Genomic DNA, 17,828 nt, shown 5'->3' on the forward strand with positions numbered 1-17,828 from the left:
GCAGAGACTTGGCTTTTATCTTTTGATGTAGTATATATATATATTTTTTAGTTCAGAATTAAACCTGGGAGTTTTAAAAGCCCATATCCTGTTTTTATGAAGGCTCACCTAAGTAGCTTTACTTTTCCGGGTCTCATTTTCATGAGTATATGCCTCCTGTCTCTAGTAGGCGTTTTAAGATTGCCCCAGTAATGTTGAACTGTGGGGTGCTGTACAGCAAGATATCCCATAATGCTTTGTGCCACAGTAGCAACAGTAGATGGAGAAACTGAGTGTAGAATTGTTGTTTAATAGCCTTTACTTTGTCACAAAAAATAAATTAAGGTATTTTTGAGAGAGAAAATGAACATTAAAACTTTATTTGATCTGTGTTTTTTTATTTTTTATTTTTTAAACAAGAATCAGCCTACTTATGAAATGTTGAGAGTTTTCAGAGCTGTAGTTTCCTGCTAACAGGACACTGGCTTTATATTCAGCTGCCTATTGGAGGGTTTGTCCCCTCTAACCATAGCCTGATGTTGGCCACTCAATAACATTTCCTGCCATCAGGTATCTTCTAGCAGTGACTAAAGTGAGCTATAGTGTTTCATATGTGTGATGAATAGATGCATTTAATAAAATCTAGAACTAGAAATTTGATATGTTTAGCTCATTTTAGCTTTTACTAAGAAAATACCCTCATATTGCTTTTCAGTTGAACCTAATTTAGTTGAGTGTGAAACCTCCAGATGCTGTAGCTCTACAGAAGAAGAGACCAGAGGTCCTGCTTCCCAAAAACTCCGCTTCACCCACATGTCCTCTCGTCATATTACACTGCCTCCTTTGCTCACGATTTCTTTCCTTGCTGAGTGATTACCTGTTTTTGTTTTTTGAACTGTAAATTTCTTGTCAAAGATTTAGTCTGTGTGTGCTGCCAATATCTGCAATCATATTATTTGATAAGAATAAAAGGAAAAATAAGTTTGTTATTAAGGGTTTAGTCGTTCTTGCAAATAAATTATGTAGTTTAAAAGCAACATATGTTTCTAGGTAGGGCTTTCTTTTGTTATTTTCTTATTACTGCCACCTGCTGGAATAAAGGTTTTGCATTGTTGTCACAACTCCATACACGATTGATTTACATAAATGTTCCTCAGCTGTTTAGAATGATAGAAGAACTAGCCACAAATTCTATGGGATTCCCTTTACCTAAGTTTAAATATTCCTGGGCCTTAAATTCCAGGGCTTTCAGTAAAAAAGTACTTTTTTGGAATCACAGTTTCAAAGTTTCCGGTCATACTGTTTCTCTGCTGCAACTGTTTTATATATAAACCTGGTCAGAGATAAAGTGGTCAGAATCATCATGCCATATGCAGCAGTTTTTGCAGCATCAGGTCCAAAAATGCTTTTAGTTCAAGATTTCACAGTAAGATTTACAGAAATTTGGTTGGCACATAATGAATATTGGTTTCTACAAAAGTGCAGTTTCAGTTCTATGTTGGGAGCGACAGCATAGGCTGATCAGATGTCCCGATTTCTCTGAGTCAGTCCTGCATTTTTCCCCTCAAACCAAAGCAACCTTCTGCATTTGACCAGGTATTTCTCAGCTAGGTAGCTTCCAACCTTGCATTTGATTGAGGCAGGAGTAAAAAATAAAAAAATATATTTACATAAGAAGAAAGCGTAGCTGCAATCATGGTGTGGGAGCTGCAGCAGCGGTATAGGTGAATCACAAAAGAGAAGCTCAGCTGTTAAAGCCACGTCTGTCCTGCATTGTCCCTCATTAGCATCCTCGTAGTCCAATGTTTGTTTTGTTTAGATCTGATCACCCAACAGCAGTAGGCTAAACCCTCAAATAAAAAACTAAATTTGCCCTCCAATTGTGCTCTTCTTTAAAGGCCTATGGCCATATCTTTTTAATGGCTGGTTGTTACCAAGGACATCTTATTTGATGGATCGAAGGTGGACAGAAGTGATCTATACTTGTATTTTTTTAAAATATACAAACAAAAAAATAAATGCATGTTTATATTTGTTGAACCTTTTATTCTTTTTGTGAATATAATAAAACAGGCTTGCTGGTGTGAAAGTCTTCAGCTCCTTTTTCCACCTAAACTCCAGCCATTCAGTGTAAGATGGGATAGATGACAACAGAAGGCTTAAACTGACTCTTTTTGTTTCTTCACAAACAAGACAACAAAAAGAAGAAACTATAACTTCAAGAATCTTTAATTAGTAAAGAACAACCTGGTTAAGTTTGACTCAGTTGTTCCTCAGTAAGGACTTTGCAGACTAAATTTATGTACCAGAGTTTGGCGCTATGTTGAAATGCTAATTCTTAAGATTTTACTTTTCTGCTTGATCCATTCAACTGTATCTTTTATTCCTTTTTTTTTCTTCCATCCACTAACTTGTGATGGATTTAAATTTTCATTCTGGTAGAAAATGTAAATATATGTCTATATTTGATCATAGAATCACTTATAAAGATTAAGCTTTAGAGCTGATTTAATCTATATGCATGCAGCTCTTGCTCCTTTTTTTTACTATATATTTTTTTTTGTGGTACATTTACCACAGCAAGCAGAGCCTACAGCTGTGCGATCTGTGTTGCAAACCAAATGGAAAAGACCAAACACCAAACATTATTGGTTGTGGTGTTTGTTTAACTTGTCTAAATGTGTTAGTATTGTTTCTATTTTCTATAAAGATATCAAGTTTGTTTCACTTTAGCAGCAAGAATTGAACCTTTAAAGAGATTCGAAAATAGAGTAGCTTGGTAAAGTGTAGCATCTTCCTGTCAAGTCAGATCTTTTTTTTTTTTTTTATGCTGCATTTTATTTTTTCTGGTAGTCTTTCTTGGGCTACTGCTAGGTGATGTGTGTCTAGTAGCTGTGTTATTACACTCTAGCCTGCTTACATATGTTGTTCCATCCAACCTTTTATTACAGATGATCCGTCTATACTTTGATAACTGACTAAATAAATAGTAGTGGTTGTTGATAGCTAATAATATAATATTAGTCATTACATTGAAGCTAAGGTTTTTAATAAAACATGGTAGCTTAATCGATAATCCGTAAGTGTACATCTTCAAAATAAATCAAAATATACATCTAATTGGATATAAAAAGTAAAATTATAATGGTGTTCACAGCATTTTCTCAAACAGTTTTTTTTTTTTTTTTTAAGTGTATTAAAATACATCTCTTTAATTTAGATATTCCTAACACACGAGGGCCTCTTTTGGCAGCGTTTAGTTGTTCACACTTGCCCAGAAATAGTAGCTGTGTGGATGACTAGTGGCAGCCTGCTTTCAGTCAGTGTGTAGCTGTGCATTGGTACAGGTATACCACAAAACACAACCTCTCCACCACCACACACACACCCACCCACCCACACACACAGACAGATGTTTAGTGTTATGTTCATCCTATACATATTAAAAATGATCTTGATAACCTTCCCTAGAACTATATTCACTAGAATTATTCCTTAACCTGAGAGAAATGCTGTACAAATCTGTTATCAATGAATGTTGCTTTTTGTTTTAGAGTAGCAGGGGTTGAGCCTTTAAATAGAGCAGAAAGCTGAGCAGCTTGTTGAAGTTGAGCATCTTCCTGTCAGGTCACATCAATGTTGTGTTAGATCCTGCATGTCTTGCATATGCAGGCTCAAGATGGATTTCCAGGATTGGCTTGAAACTGAAGGAATCGTTACTGAAGCTTTGTTTATTATTTTGGATTTGATCATTTTTGGTTGCTGCTTCTGGAGGTTGTTTTATCTTTTCGAATTTTTCTTGGCCTAGATTTAGCTAATATCTGTTTAGTACAATTATACAAATCTGTCTGGTTTTTCTGGTGCATTTTTCTTAATTAACATTGTTAATACTGTTTCTGTTTCTTCTTGTTCTGTACAACTCTACTATTTCCTTTAGCACACCATCTACAGCCTAATGGTTGAAAGCATATTTGATCATGTTTTCTTTACAAGCACAGACCTGTGCTCCCCAAACCAAATGGAAGCCATTTAGGTCTCTGGTGAAAAAAAGCTGCTGTCTTACCTCTTTCTGACTCCTTGCTGTATTTTTTTTCTTTCTTTTTTCATTTTCCCTGTTTCAAATTTTTTTTAAACTTTTAACATTTAAAAAGAAATTCTCCCAGATCTAGATTTTTAAGGCGAGGCATCCTTATTTACACAACAGTGCAGTACTGAGACAATTCAAATTTATCTGCAAGATAAACCAAATAGGAAAAATGCATTGCAGTGGTATAAAACTAATTAAATTATGAAAAGGAATAATTGCAGAAAGTAAAAATGAATATTTAAAATAAGATTGTTAGAAAATAATCATCAGAGAACGATTTAAAAGAAAAATAATAGAAAGTTGGACTACAAATCGGACTAATACATTTTAGAAGGCACAGCCCATGGCCTCTTTAGATTAATAGGTTTTTAATCTTGATGTAAAGCAACAAGGGTTTCAGCGATTTAACAGTTTAAAGGGTTTATTTTGATGTGTCTGTATTTCAACACAAACATGGACATTTTAGGGCAATGGTCTGATCATCTTTTTAAATGTAGAAATCTTTTTGGGTTTTCTTTTTATTTTGATGCTTCTACTTTATTCATTCTTTCATTTGTCTTCTTCAGGTGGTACCATGGCAAACTAGACCGAACCATTGCAGAGGAGCGTTTGCGCCAGGCCCGGACCCCTGGCAGCTACCTCATCAGGGAGAGTGACCGCCGGCCCGGTTCCTTTGTCCTGTCTTTCCTCAGTATGACCAATGTGGTCAACCATTTCAGGTATGTGGCATCAGATTGAAAAAGTTTTATCAGTAGAAAGCTCATTTTTAGAAAGATCTGCAGTAAAACTGAATTTGAATCCTTAGAGAAAATATTTAACACAAAAGCCAAACATTTTCAGCAGATTCCAGGAGATTTTGCAAAGATACTTTCAGAAGCCCCTACTGTTCAACGCGATAGGTATTTTTTTATAAAAAAAATTTTTTTAATGGTCCTTGGGTATGTGAATCTCAGGACATGATACCCTTGAGTGTTTTTTGTCTTACTAATAACACATGCAGTCATAAGAAAGGGTTAGTAAATACTCCAAAGACTTTTTGCAATTGAGACAAAACTATAAAAATATAATATCCATTGTTCATAAATCATAGCACACCGTGGGGACTGATTGCTCCAGTGGGGACCAATGTCTGGTCCCCATCGCTACAAATACAGTTTTAGGCTTAGGTGTAAAGTTCAGGACTAAGTGGTGAATTGAGTTAGGGTAGGGGTTAGGGTTAGGTATGACCCTGTAATGGTTAGGGTAAGGGTTACGGTTAGGCTGTAGAAATGGGTTAGAAATGAATGGGTGGGGCCCTAATTATGATACTAAACTGGTGTTTAGGAAGACATGGCGAGTGATAGAAGTAATATTCTGGGGGGATATTTGAGCCAAGAGCTGAGCTATCCATACTGCTGGATAATTTTATGTAAACTCAGTATTTTACTAACATGTCTTTCTATGACTAGAAGTAATTTTACCATTTGGGAGCAACTCAAACTAAACTGGTAGAGGATCTTTGGGGGGAGTTAAAGTCTAAAGGGATGGTAAGGAAAGCTTATTACCAAAAAATAATTATCAACTGCCACAAAAAATGCAGCTGCTGTACAAATAAGAGAAGAGTTTGATCACCGTGTCAATTCAACTTTGTCTTCCTCTATTTTGTGATTAACGCTACATATACAAGATTACGAAAACTAGAATAAGCAAAGTGAAATAGAATTAAAATTCAGGGTCTTTTTTTTTTTTGTGTCTGCATATATAATAGTCTGATTTTGATTGGTTTTATTTTGCCTACAGTTGCATGTTAAATCAAAAGTGGGGTGGCACTATTAAAAGCCAATAGGTGCTGTGGAAAATGGGTGCAAGCGCTGTGTAAATATACATGTTTACTTAACAATTAAAAATGTACTGCAAACCCAAAAATGAGACTAACAAACTTAATAATGAGACTAACAAACATAAAGAACTTTAAAAGAAAAAATTGCAAAGTAGAAAAGCAGCAATCATAGAAAATGGAGAGCAGCAAAGTGGAAGCGTGCTTAGCTAGAAAACAAAATTTGGAACCTGGATTGAACTAGGTGAATGGGTACTGGGCTGTTTAATGTTGAAATAAGACCGGTTCAACATAGACATTGGAATGGGACTTAACTGTTGTGTTGTCTTAACAAAAGCAATAATCAGAGAGGGTAACTGGGGGAAAAAAAGGAAGCATCAAAATTGTAATAATAATAAAAAAATGTGAAATGGTCTGATGAGTCCAGATCTACCCTGTTCCAGAGTGATGGGCACATAAGGGTAAGAGGAGAGGCAGGTGAAGTGATATACCCATCATGCCTATTCTTTACTGTACAAGCCTGTGGTGGCATTGTTGTGGTCAGGGGTTGCTGCAGTTGGTCAGGTCTGTGCTCCAAGAACAGGTCAGCTGACTACCTTAATATACTGAATGACCAGGTTATTCCACCAATTTTTCTTCCTCAATGTCAGGATTCATCAGGCTTGAATTGTGGAACAGGTGTTCAGGGAGCATGAGACATTATTTCACACATGGATTGGCCACCACAGAGTCCAGACCTTAACCTCATTAAGAATCTTTGGGTTGTGCTGGAGAAGGCTTTATGCAGCCTCTACAATCATCAATGCAAGATTTTGGTGAAAAATTATTGCAACACTGAGTGTAAATATTTAAAAATTTGAATTGAAAAAGTGCCACAGTTTGCCATAATCTAAGCGAACAGAGGTGCAACGAAATATTAGTCTCAGACATTGTTTGTTTTTGGCCATGCAGTGTATATAAATGTAACAGATTAAATGTATGCAGGGAAAATGCTTCAAGTAGCAAAAACAATGGATTTCTTTACCAGTTTCGGAAATCTCTCTGATACTGTGGGAAATGGTGGCATCGCTATCAGCGAGTATTGGAGTCAGGCACTGAACCGATGTTAAGCTTAGTTAGTTCTTTCACAGTTGTTTTTCACTGTTCATAAAACAGTTGCCCTATGCTGCCACCTGCTGGCAAAAGAAATTGAACCCAGCCAGGCCTTCCCACAAGGATAATCATATCACAGTAATGGTGCAGGCATAGTATGATTTTATATATATATATATATATATATATATATATATATATATATATATAGTAATATACTGGTATTGGTACCCTGTATCGGCCGATACTTCAGCACAAGCATCGTATCGGGAGAAAAAAAAAAAGGTACCGAACATCTCCGACCAGAACATGGACATGGCCATGACTTAAAATCTATGGACTGGACCCTTAGCAAAAACATAAATGAGATGCTATTTAGTGGAAGAAGGGTGGGGAAAAAAAAGCTTTTCTTTGAGACTTTTTGGAAATATTTAATCTCTGTGCATCCATTTATTGCCTTTACCAAGAGTCCAGAGATACCCAAGGCCAGTTCTCGGAAATATGATTTTAGATGCATCTCTTCTCTAACAAACCTGAATCTACCATCATAATCCCCTCGCCCTGGTAACGAGCCGCTCATTTGATACTTAGCAAAAAGAAGGGATGCATCTTAAAGTTGCAGGATGGTAGCTCTGGAGGACTGAACCAGGGCACCCATTGTCTAGTCCCATATGAGTTCATGATTGTCTGGATCTTTTTGTCTGGAATAATTATGCAGGGCTTCTGCAGCTAGGGCCAGGCGATTAATCTGTTTTATTGATTAGTCAAAGTTTTTGTTCATAAGGATTCAAATTTTTGAGAAAATGCTTTTTTTTTTTTCCCCCACCAATCTTCTGCTTGGGCTTCCATAGCTCAGAGTGATGTCAATTTATGATTTATGAAATGTAATCATAGCTGATAAATTAGCTCACTGTGTGATACCACTGTCTGTAAATGTTTAGTTTGTTGTATTTTCACTGTTTGTTTTGAAACATAATTCTCTTACAAACATGTTTCACAGCTTAAATTGTGTTGCTCTTTAAATGAAGGTCACCACCCATGCTTTTTGTGTTTGAAGAATGTTTTTACTTTTCTGCTCTCTATTTTCTGTGATCAGCTTTTCTTCATGCATCCATTTCTCTTTGCATCAGGTTTTTTTGTTTGTTTGCAGGACTCTTTGAATTTGAATCACAATAAATGTGTGCACACTTTCAAAATGAATAAAAAAAATCTTTATGCAGAAGTTAAATTGAACTAAACATTTTTCCCTCTGTTTTTTTGCTGTTATTTTAGTGTTCAGTGCATTCTGCACATATTCACAAATGCAGCAAATCCAGTGAAACTGTATTATTCTATAAACTAAGAACCTGTATTTAAAAATGTAATGTCATGCACTGTTGTTTTAATTCCAGGATAATCGCCATGTGTGGGGACTATTACATTGGTGGTCGACGGTTCTGTTCTTTATCGGACCTGATCGGCTACTACAGCTATGTATCTTGCCTATTAAAAGGAGAGAAACTCCTATCACCAGTGGCACCTCCAGAAGTAAGAGTGACTTCATGGCTTTGAAAACCTTTACAGCAGCTCCTTTTTTCTCCTTTAGTGAGCTGTTAAATTTGCCTTATATATATTTTTTTCAAATTGAAAACTCTTTAAATAGAAAACAGCATTAAAGGATAGCCCTTGACGCTGGTTATTGTGTGTTGAATATAATGGTGAAACAAGCAGGATACAGGCAGATGGCAGTCTGCTCAAAGAAGAGTTTCTGTTGTTTAAATGAGAATGGTGTAATAGTATATTGATTCAACGATGTCATTTTTTTCTTATTATTCTTTTTTTCTTAAATTCCCTCAGCCTGTAGAAGACAGGAGAAGAGTCAGGGCCATACTTCCATACACCAAAGTGCCAGATACTGATGAGATCAGGTAAGCACTTATCCAACCATCCATTATGTTCCTTCCTTTTTTGTCCAACTCAGGTTCTTTCATTAATATTTTTATTCAAACACATATTAGCACAAAGGTCTCGGCCATAAAAAGAAAGGATCTGCTTGTTTCGCTCAACAAATAACAGCCTGATTTTGTGGAATGCATCAACAGTCTGTTAAGCACATCATCTGACTTACTGGAAAACAGTCGTTAAGCTGCAGTGCATACACTCATTGATGCTAGCATCTCTATCCCCGTTTCCTAAATCTGATAAACATCTGTCTAAAGTCAGCCAGACAAGTCAGCTTTAAGCTCGACAATGTAGATGATGTGCGTGCTGTTATAAGGCAAAGGAGACACCTGCTGGTCACATTAGAAGTAGCTTACGCTACACCAGAAAAAAGGCATCTGTTATTATCATCTTAATGTTCTTTCTCTACAGCCAAATGCTTGGCATCTCTATCAGTATGGTGCTTGCAATTCAATTTTTCTTTTTATATTTTGAATTTTACCCTCAGCTTCCTGAAAGGGGACATGTTTATTGTTCACAATGACCTAGAGGATGGCTGGATGTGGGTCGCCAATGTTCGCACAGGAGAGCAAGGGCTCATCGTGGAGGATCTGGTAGAAGAAGTGGTGAGTAAAACACACAGCACACCACAAAGCAGGGGATACATGGGCTTGACAGGACATGATAAACATTTTGAGGAATTTCACCAAAGTTTAAAAGGTGCCTCCAGAAAACGGTTATCAAGTTTAGATTAGTGCATTTTGATTGCAGACTTAAAATAAGTAGATACAGAAGTTATTTAAGTGCTTATTATGCAAAATGTTGGTGATGTAGCTTTTTTCCAGACACCAGATTGATAGTTCAAAGCAACAAGTTAAATATCAACTTAAAAGCAGGGTTTCTGCTTCTTAACTCTTATTCAAATGCCATTATTGCATTTCTAGATGGAAATTGTGTTAATAGTAGGTTCTACTTTTCATATCTGCTACCGTTTCAAAAACATCCTCCAAGTTAAAATCGTTTATCCATAAATTGCGAGCCATTAATGATTAAAAGATCCGGTATAAGGAGACGTTTCTTAGAGGCGCTTATAATAATAAGTTGGTGCTGCAGAGCAATATGGTGCCGTGGAAAATGTGTGAAATCTGGAGGTGTTTTAAAAAACAAAAAAAAAGACTGAACGACCCTTTAGGGTCGCTAAAATTGTTGTTTCACTGGTTGGTCTATCTGCTCAGGCATTAGACTGCTTATCAGACAAGGAAAATATCGTATTAAAATGGTGTTGGCTTCATAAGCTTCTCAGGTGGGGCTCCTTTACTTCTCTTGCAGCTATAATCTGTCAGAACAGCATGACTAAAGAATTGTAGCATCACAGCCACTATGATATTTAAACACTTGTTATTCCTTAATAACAATCCGCAGCTCATTTTTGCTTAACGTATGTTTTCCAAAACAAACATGTCTTGGTATAGTTAAGTACTAGTCAGAAAATGCATATTTAAGCCTTATATTTAGCTTAATGAAACTTGGGAAAAAAAAGAAAGATTTGGATTTAGAAATAAAAACAGATACCCTAACCTGTTAACATCTTATTTATCCTGTCATCAATAATCAGCTCACGCTTGGTTGCAGATGTTTTGTCAAATCTTATTTACAATACAGATGTGATGCAGATTTAGTCACACCAACATTACAGTTGAATATAATGTCCTGACAGATAAAAAACAATACGTTTGTCTTTACATGTTATTTTGCAGGGCCGAGAGGAGGACCCGCACGAGGGAAAAGTGTAAGCTCTGAATCCATGTTTTATTAAGCATAACATTATAATAAAACACACTTTCCAACAAATCCTTATTCAATAATTTTTATTATTTTCATTTCTGAATGATTTAGTTAAATTATATTCAAAGTTTCCTTAGTCATACTTTCTGTTACCATGTTGATGGAGGCTAACATAGAACTGCTGCTTAACCTTAAAAAAAAAAATTTAAAATGATTTTTAGCTTTTAGTCGAGACCAGATTAACATAACCTAAATATCTCGTTGTTTAAATCAGTTTATTTTCCTCTTTTTCTTTCTGTTCTGAACGCTCACCTTTAGCTGGTATCACGGAAAGATTACCAAGCCGGAGGCTTACACCCTTCTTATGTCAGGTACCATGAGCTCCTTCCCTTCTGTTCTACTAGAGGTTTCAAGAGTTGTTTTTGTTTCTTTCATGCAGAAAGATTTTAAATAAATTTTGTCAATAATTTCCACGCCTCACCCTTTGTCTTAGTTGGCCAGGTTTGCAGCTTCTTGGTCCGACCCTCAGACAACACACCTGGTGACTACTCCCTCTTTTTTCGCACGAGTGAAAACATCCAAAGGTTCAAGATCTCCCCAACTCCCAACAATCAGTACATGATGGGAGGGAGGTACTACAACAGGTATGTCCACTAATGTGTAGGAATGTAGCAGGGGATAGAAATGCATCACATTTTTGTATCTCCCATTTTCTCATGCATTTAGACCTGTAGTTTGTCATGCACAGCATCAGCTTAATTTGTCTTTGGAAAATGAGCTGTTTTGTCTTCCATTCAGTGTTTTTTTTGTGGCTGTTTTGTTTTTCTGTGACAGTCTTGACGATATCATTGATCATTACAAGAAAGAACAGATTGTTGAGGGCTACACCCTGAAAGAACCAGTTTCAATACAGGTAAGCACACCGACTGGTTGAGATGGTGATTAGTGTGAAATAGAATAAAGACGCAGAGATTTCCATCATCTAACATAAACTCTGAATTTGACTCAGGGCTGGTATGAAAAAGTTGACAATGTTTTTTATAAATATTTCTTAAAAAATGCGACCAAAATTTTTCTGTTGAAGATTTAAGCTATAAATCATATCGGGGGTAATATTGAGTGTAACCCTATACACCTATTTGAATGAAAGTAGTATATATTTTTCTATATTTTAACGGCGGATTTGTTTTTACTATAGCACCAGGAGCAGGTGTTAACTGACATAACGGATGGGAGAGAAATTTATAACACTATAAGACGGAGAACAAAAGATGCTTTCTACAAGAACATAGTCAAAAAAGGCTATCTCCTCTTCAGCAAAGGTATCTATCCATTTCTGTTTTAGAAACCTCAATTATTTTTTATTTTAAATTGTTTTATCAGAGAAGGAAGTAATTTATTTTTTCCTTTTTGTTTAAGGAAAAGGAAAAAGGTGGAAGAACCTGTACTTTATCCTGGAGGGCAATGATGCGCAGCTCATCTATTTTGAAAGCGAGAAGAGAGCTACCAAACCCAAAGGGCTGATAGACCTAAGCGTGTGCTCCGTGTACGGTGTGCACGACAGTCTTTTTGGCAGGTGATGATGGCAGACGAACAAACAACATGCAAAACAAATGTGTTTTACCTTATGCCAAGCAGGGACGTAAAGCTCTCTTTCTATGTTTCTTTTCAGGCCAAACTGTTTCCAGATCGTTGTCCAGCACTTTAGTGAGGAACAGTACATATTCTACTTTGCAGGAGAGGTCCCAGAGCAAGCGCAGGTAATAAAGGGTTCTGCTTTTGCCCAAGTTTCTTAAACACAAAACAAGATTCCTCATAAGAATGACATCAATTATTAGGAGCTATTTCAGCCATCCTCTTACCACCCTTTATTTTTGCAATGTAAAGACATTTAATGCATTGAGTAATTGTTTTAAACAAGGAAAGCATTTAATAGATGCACTCACAGTAGATCGATGTCAGTATTGAATCTCAAAGGGTTCTTGGTTTATTATATGGATGTCAAAACATACGATGTAGGTAATTAGGTCAAATTTCTTAAGATTTAAAATGCATAAGCCTATTTTATTTAAGTGTTGCCCTGAAATGAAAAAGGATGTAACGCCCAGCTTCACCACTCAGTGGGGCTGTTGTTTCACTTAACATCTAACTGTAAGCTATGTGGTGTGGCTCATGTGTCACTGATATTCTGGTGCTGGAGATTGTTCTTAGATTTAGCTCCAAGCTGTGGTTCCTGTGATTCATCTCTGGTCATGTATGTGTCTGACATATACGTCAGACTATGGTCTGATTTATGTTTGTTTTTTTGCCGTTTGTTAGTCAATTCATATTAAACGTAAGCTGATGAAAGAAAACTAAATGGGTATTCTGAATGATGAAACGGCCCGCTTTGTAATCCTGCTGAACATATTATTTACTTTCTTCTGTTTTGTCAGATTTATTGGCCCAACTTTATTCCCTATTTGTGGTTTCTGGGCTACCAAAAGTTGCTTTAGTTTGAGAAGACTGGGATTACAAGCTATTTTTATGATTACTTAAAAAAATGATTCATTTGTAATAAAACAAGATTAAAAAGACAAGAAATGTGCTATTTATTTCCTCCTTTTTTTATATTTATTTTGCCGGCTATCAATTTGTGTACTTCAATTTTAAGTATTTATGCAATACTGTTTATTTAGTCTCGGTGAAAGGATGTACCTTATTTTGTTTTTGCAGGATTGGATGAAATGCCTTCAGACGTTCTGTAGTAATCTAAGAAAAACCACTGTACCGACTTCAAACAAAAGGCTTCGACAGGTATGCTTGTCAATCTCTTTTCTCATAAAGTACAAAAAAAGCTTTTTATATTTGATGTTTATGGAAAAGAAATATGTACTAATGTATCTTGTCTCAGGTGAGCAGCCTGGTGCTGAATGTAGAGGAGGCCCACAAGCTGCCTGCAAAGTATTTTACCAACCCCTACTGCAACATCTACCTGAACAGCGTCCAGGTCGCTAAGACGCATCCAAGGGAAGGCCAGAATCCTGTCTTCACTGAGGAGTTCATCTTTGAGTAAGTTTGGGAATCCCCAAACCACACTGGTTTCATCTTGGCTTGAATTGACCTTTTCCGTCAATGTTAGCAGAATTCCCAAACACTTTCCTCTCGTTTCAGTGACCTGTCCAGTGAAGTGAACCGATTTGAAATCAGTCTGAGCAACAAAACAAAGAAGAGCAAGGAAAGCGATATCTGTAAGTGCAGCAGGATGTTTAGATGCATTTGTTTTACAGTTTTTTATTTAAAGTTTTTGGTTTGCTTCACTGTTTGCATATTTTTCATGTCCTTTTAGTGTTTATGCGCTGCCAACTAGGTCGGTTACAGAAGGGTCAGATGATTGATGAGTGGTTCCCCCTGAGCTCTCATGTTCCTCTGAAGGGCATCGAGCCAGGCTCTTTGCGGGTACGCCACCGCTACTCCATGGAGAAGATCATGCCAGAAGAGGAGTACAGTGAATTCAAAGAGGTAAGAATCATTAAAAAGATCTAATTGCGATCTCATTTGACTGTCAACAGTGTCATTGATTTAGTGTCATTTCTCACCGTCTGATTTTCTTTGCAGATGATTTTGCAGAAAGATTTCCATGCCATCTACGCTTTGGCCAATGTTTGTGGTCAGGACCGCACGTTATTAGCCAGCCTCCTTCTGCGGATCTTTAGACACGAGAATGCTGAAGCCCCTCTACTTAGGACACTTAATGACAGAGAAATTAACATGGAGGGTAAGAAGCTCACAAACGAGTTATAAACTGTTCTGCAAAATATAGCAATGATCACCTAGATCCCAGAAATGGTTTACCTCCTTCCTCAGGAATTTGGATGAATATAAAGGGATGATTCAAACTGAGGGCATGCTATCACAAGTTGTGTTGCTGCTTTGCGATACATAGCCCTGCATTATGTTGCAGCTTGTTGCACAATTGGTAAATAGAGGAATGTATGTAAGAGCATTTACTGAAGTTTGTGTTATATTTTACGTTTGTCGACCTCACCAGATGAGGCAACAACATTGTTCAGAGCAACTACGCTGGCCAGCACGCTCATGGAGCAGTACATGAAGGCTACAGCCACACCCTTCATCCACCATGCATTAAAAGACACCATCCTCAAAATCATGGAAAGCAAGCAGTCCTGTGAGGTACAGTACAACAGAGCTCTTGTTGAAGTTGCTGTAACATATAGTTTCACAATTTTTATGTGTCGTCTACTAACTTATAGTGGAAAACATTTATGCCTTGAAATGGAAGTCACCCTTTTTCATTTTTTCCTGTTGCAAACAATCAAACTATTTAATTTGGATTTTATGTAATTGACAAATACAAGTTACTGCCATTTACAATTTAGTCCCCATTAAACATAAAAATAACTGCAACGTACCACCTCAAGTAGTCACCTATCAACCTTCATTTCGACATAGAGACGTTTTCTGTGAAGGCCTTTAAATAAGGGAATCAGACTGTTTAGGGTTCAATATTTTTAAAAGTCTAAAGCAGGTTTGGGTTCCTTAATCATATCCTAACCCTAAAAGAGCAGAGGACCCTTACTTACTGAGGTTGTTGTCCTTCTTGTTCTGTCCAGTTTTTACACTTAGCCTCAAGCCTCGACATCAGAGGCTGAAAAACAATTAACAATATGACAATTGTGGATAAAGAAAAGAAAAACAAAAAAAGACAGATTTGTCTTTTTAGATTTTAACAGCCAAAAAATTATTTTAGGACTTAAAAGCCCACCAGCTTCATGTTGTTGGCGAGTCACCGTCACCGATGGTCCTTTTGTGGAAATAGAAGAGGTAGTGTTGCAGTCATCATGTAGAAATGCTAATTTAGGTTCTTCCAACTGTTTGCAACCTTTGGGTGAGAGCCTGCCGAGTTTCTCTGGACTCTTCACACATTGACCAAGCAGCACTCGTACAGCACAAATGGCCCACTCCAAACCATGTGTCTGAAGTCTCTCATCACAGTTATTCAAGAATAAATAAGATAAAGCTGCATAAAGAACCTGCTTAGAACTAGAGAAGATAACTAATTTCTAAAGTGATTGGACTGTTATGGAAGATGCAGCATCATTGAAGTGCGTTAAAGTACATGTTGGATCTTAGCACAACTGCTTACTGCCACATTAATCATATTTAAGTATTGATTCACAGATAGCAAATGTTTTACATCTAACTTTATAATTTAAAATTAGACAAAAATAAAAGGGAATGTGCAAATTCTAGATTCTTAAAAAAAAAAAAAAATAAATTTACATAAAGATTCCTCCAAAGTAAATTAAGGCAGAAAAAATATTTTTTCAAATCTATATTTTTTACATTGAAGTTACTAAACTAATCCTTAAAGTAGATAATGTGTATGACAGTATCTGTTAAAGGGTTTCCGCAGGTCATTAAAAATCATTAAGTTATTAAATGATTTTTTTTTCAATTAAGGCCTTAATTGGCATTAAAAATCATTAAATGTGATTATTGTGGCATTAAAATGCCTTATTTAAAAAAAATAAAAATCCATTTATAAAATCATTTTTGTCAGATGTATCAGATATAACTGGTTCAGCGTGTGGAACTGCCTCCGATTGATCATAAGGCCGTATGTTCGGAATAGAACCTCAATGTGGAGAAAAAGCTAAAACTTAATGATTGACTTTCGGTTAAGGTTTTAAGATTAAAATGATCTAAAACGTGATTTACTCTGATTCTGTCAGTGTTTTAATGTTACTGCCGTCCACTAGAGGGCACCGCTGTTTCTTCTCAACCAGAGATTCATTGGTATTAGCAAGAGAAGTAATGCCAGAATGGAAGCATGCTAGAGCAGAGTCCAGACCAGCATTATTTACTCTCTTTAATGGCAACTAGGATGCAGAAGGAACTTTACATTGTTGTTTATTTATACAAACACCAAATAAACTACTTTAATAACTCCTATATGCCACACATTTATAACCTGACAACAGCCAGATGCATGTCTCGTTCCGCCTAGCTCCACTCACATACATCTGGGACACCGCCATAGGAATTGCCTTTACTGAAGGCTAGGCCTTATCAAAACTCCTTGCATATGATTGGATAAGCCACTTGTCTGTCATCTTTATCGACGTGCTATTTCAACCACTCACACCGAAGCTAACCCGTGGCGCTGAGAGCTACGCAGGAAAAAAACAAAACAGAACAGCCGACATCTTGGATATAGCAACAGTGGAATCAGCGCAATGTTGGTAAATGATCAATGTCGTTTGTGCCATGAAAATGTGCGGATAAAAGGCAACATTGTGCAGAGCAGACTTATTTTAAAAAAAGAAGCCAACCAAAAAAGTATAGACGAACGACTTACAGAACTCACTTCTCCACTACGTCACATCCAGGACACACCCGCCCTGCGTCCTGATTGGCCAGACCATAAATTCGGTTTGGGAAATCACTTTCAATGAGCGGGTTCCTAGATGTATGTGAGTGGAGCTAGGCGGAGCGAGACATGCATCTGGCTGTTGTCAGGTTAACACATTTAGCCATGCAGAGCAATGTAACTTCTCTGATGTGCTCAGAAGGTAAAGCTGTGATGATAGGAAAGAGGAGGGCATCGCGCAACACATTCGTAAATAGAAAAAGACATGCTTGTAATAAACACGGTAGATTGGGAAGGCTTTTGTTTTTTAATGCACTTCATGGAGCCAAGTTTTAACATTGTTCTGAAAGCAACCAGAAGCCCCTGGTTTAAAAACCTGCTAACAGCACAAAGTCTCACCCTGCACAAACAGAGATGTGAACACAATGAACAACTCAGCCCGAGTAGCCGCAGAAAATGCTGGGAAATGTTTGAAGCATCTCTGTCAAAGTACTATTTTACCACCTTCTTCGGAAGCTATTTGATCAAATCAGGAGTGAGAAAAAGGAGAAGCCTGTACCTTATGCTGGACACTGGCTGTTTTGAACAAACTTTTGGGACCACTGATGAAGATGGACTCTGTAAATATTAGGGCTGCAACTAACAATTATTTTAAAAATCGATGAATCAGACGATTATTTTTTCGATTAATCGATGAATCGGACAAAAAATATTTTTTATATTAACCTCTTTATTCCAAAATAAACATTTCAGACAGAACAAACAAGCACACAAGT

General features: G+C 36.8%; 1 protein-coding gene across 2 annotated transcripts in view; it reads left to right on the top strand.

Moving 5' to 3' along the window:
• Positions 1 to 17,828, top strand: part of rasa1 (RAS p21 protein activator (GTPase activating protein) 1) — a 42,129-nt gene that overhangs the window by 18,971 nt on the left and 5,330 nt on the right. For both annotated transcript variants that reach the window (XM_015374445.1, XM_015374446.1), the window contains exons 2-18: positions 4,633 to 4,785; positions 8,366 to 8,501; positions 8,811 to 8,881; positions 9,403 to 9,520; positions 10,652 to 10,683; positions 10,998 to 11,050; positions 11,173 to 11,323; positions 11,514 to 11,592; positions 11,878 to 12,001; positions 12,099 to 12,255; positions 12,352 to 12,439; positions 13,395 to 13,475; positions 13,573 to 13,730; positions 13,833 to 13,909; positions 14,008 to 14,180; positions 14,277 to 14,436; positions 14,710 to 14,852. In XM_015374445.1, the coding sequence (XP_015229931.1) occupies positions 4,633 to 4,785; positions 8,366 to 8,501; positions 8,811 to 8,881; positions 9,403 to 9,520; positions 10,652 to 10,683; positions 10,998 to 11,050; positions 11,173 to 11,323; positions 11,514 to 11,592; positions 11,878 to 12,001; positions 12,099 to 12,255; positions 12,352 to 12,439; positions 13,395 to 13,475; positions 13,573 to 13,730; positions 13,833 to 13,909; positions 14,008 to 14,180; positions 14,277 to 14,436; positions 14,710 to 14,852 (1,954 nt within the window). The remainder of the gene's footprint in view (positions 1 to 4,632; positions 4,786 to 8,365; positions 8,502 to 8,810; positions 8,882 to 9,402; positions 9,521 to 10,651; positions 10,684 to 10,997; positions 11,051 to 11,172; positions 11,324 to 11,513; positions 11,593 to 11,877; positions 12,002 to 12,098; positions 12,256 to 12,351; positions 12,440 to 13,394; positions 13,476 to 13,572; positions 13,731 to 13,832; positions 13,910 to 14,007; positions 14,181 to 14,276; positions 14,437 to 14,709; positions 14,853 to 17,828) is intronic.

The sequence above is a fragment of the Cyprinodon variegatus genome, unplaced genomic scaffold, assembly GCF_000732505.1.
Source record: "Cyprinodon variegatus isolate N-32 unplaced genomic scaffold, C_variegatus-1.0 Scaffold103, whole genome shotgun sequence".
Classification (NCBI taxonomy): Eukaryota; Metazoa; Chordata; class Actinopteri; order Cyprinodontiformes; family Cyprinodontidae; genus Cyprinodon; species Cyprinodon variegatus.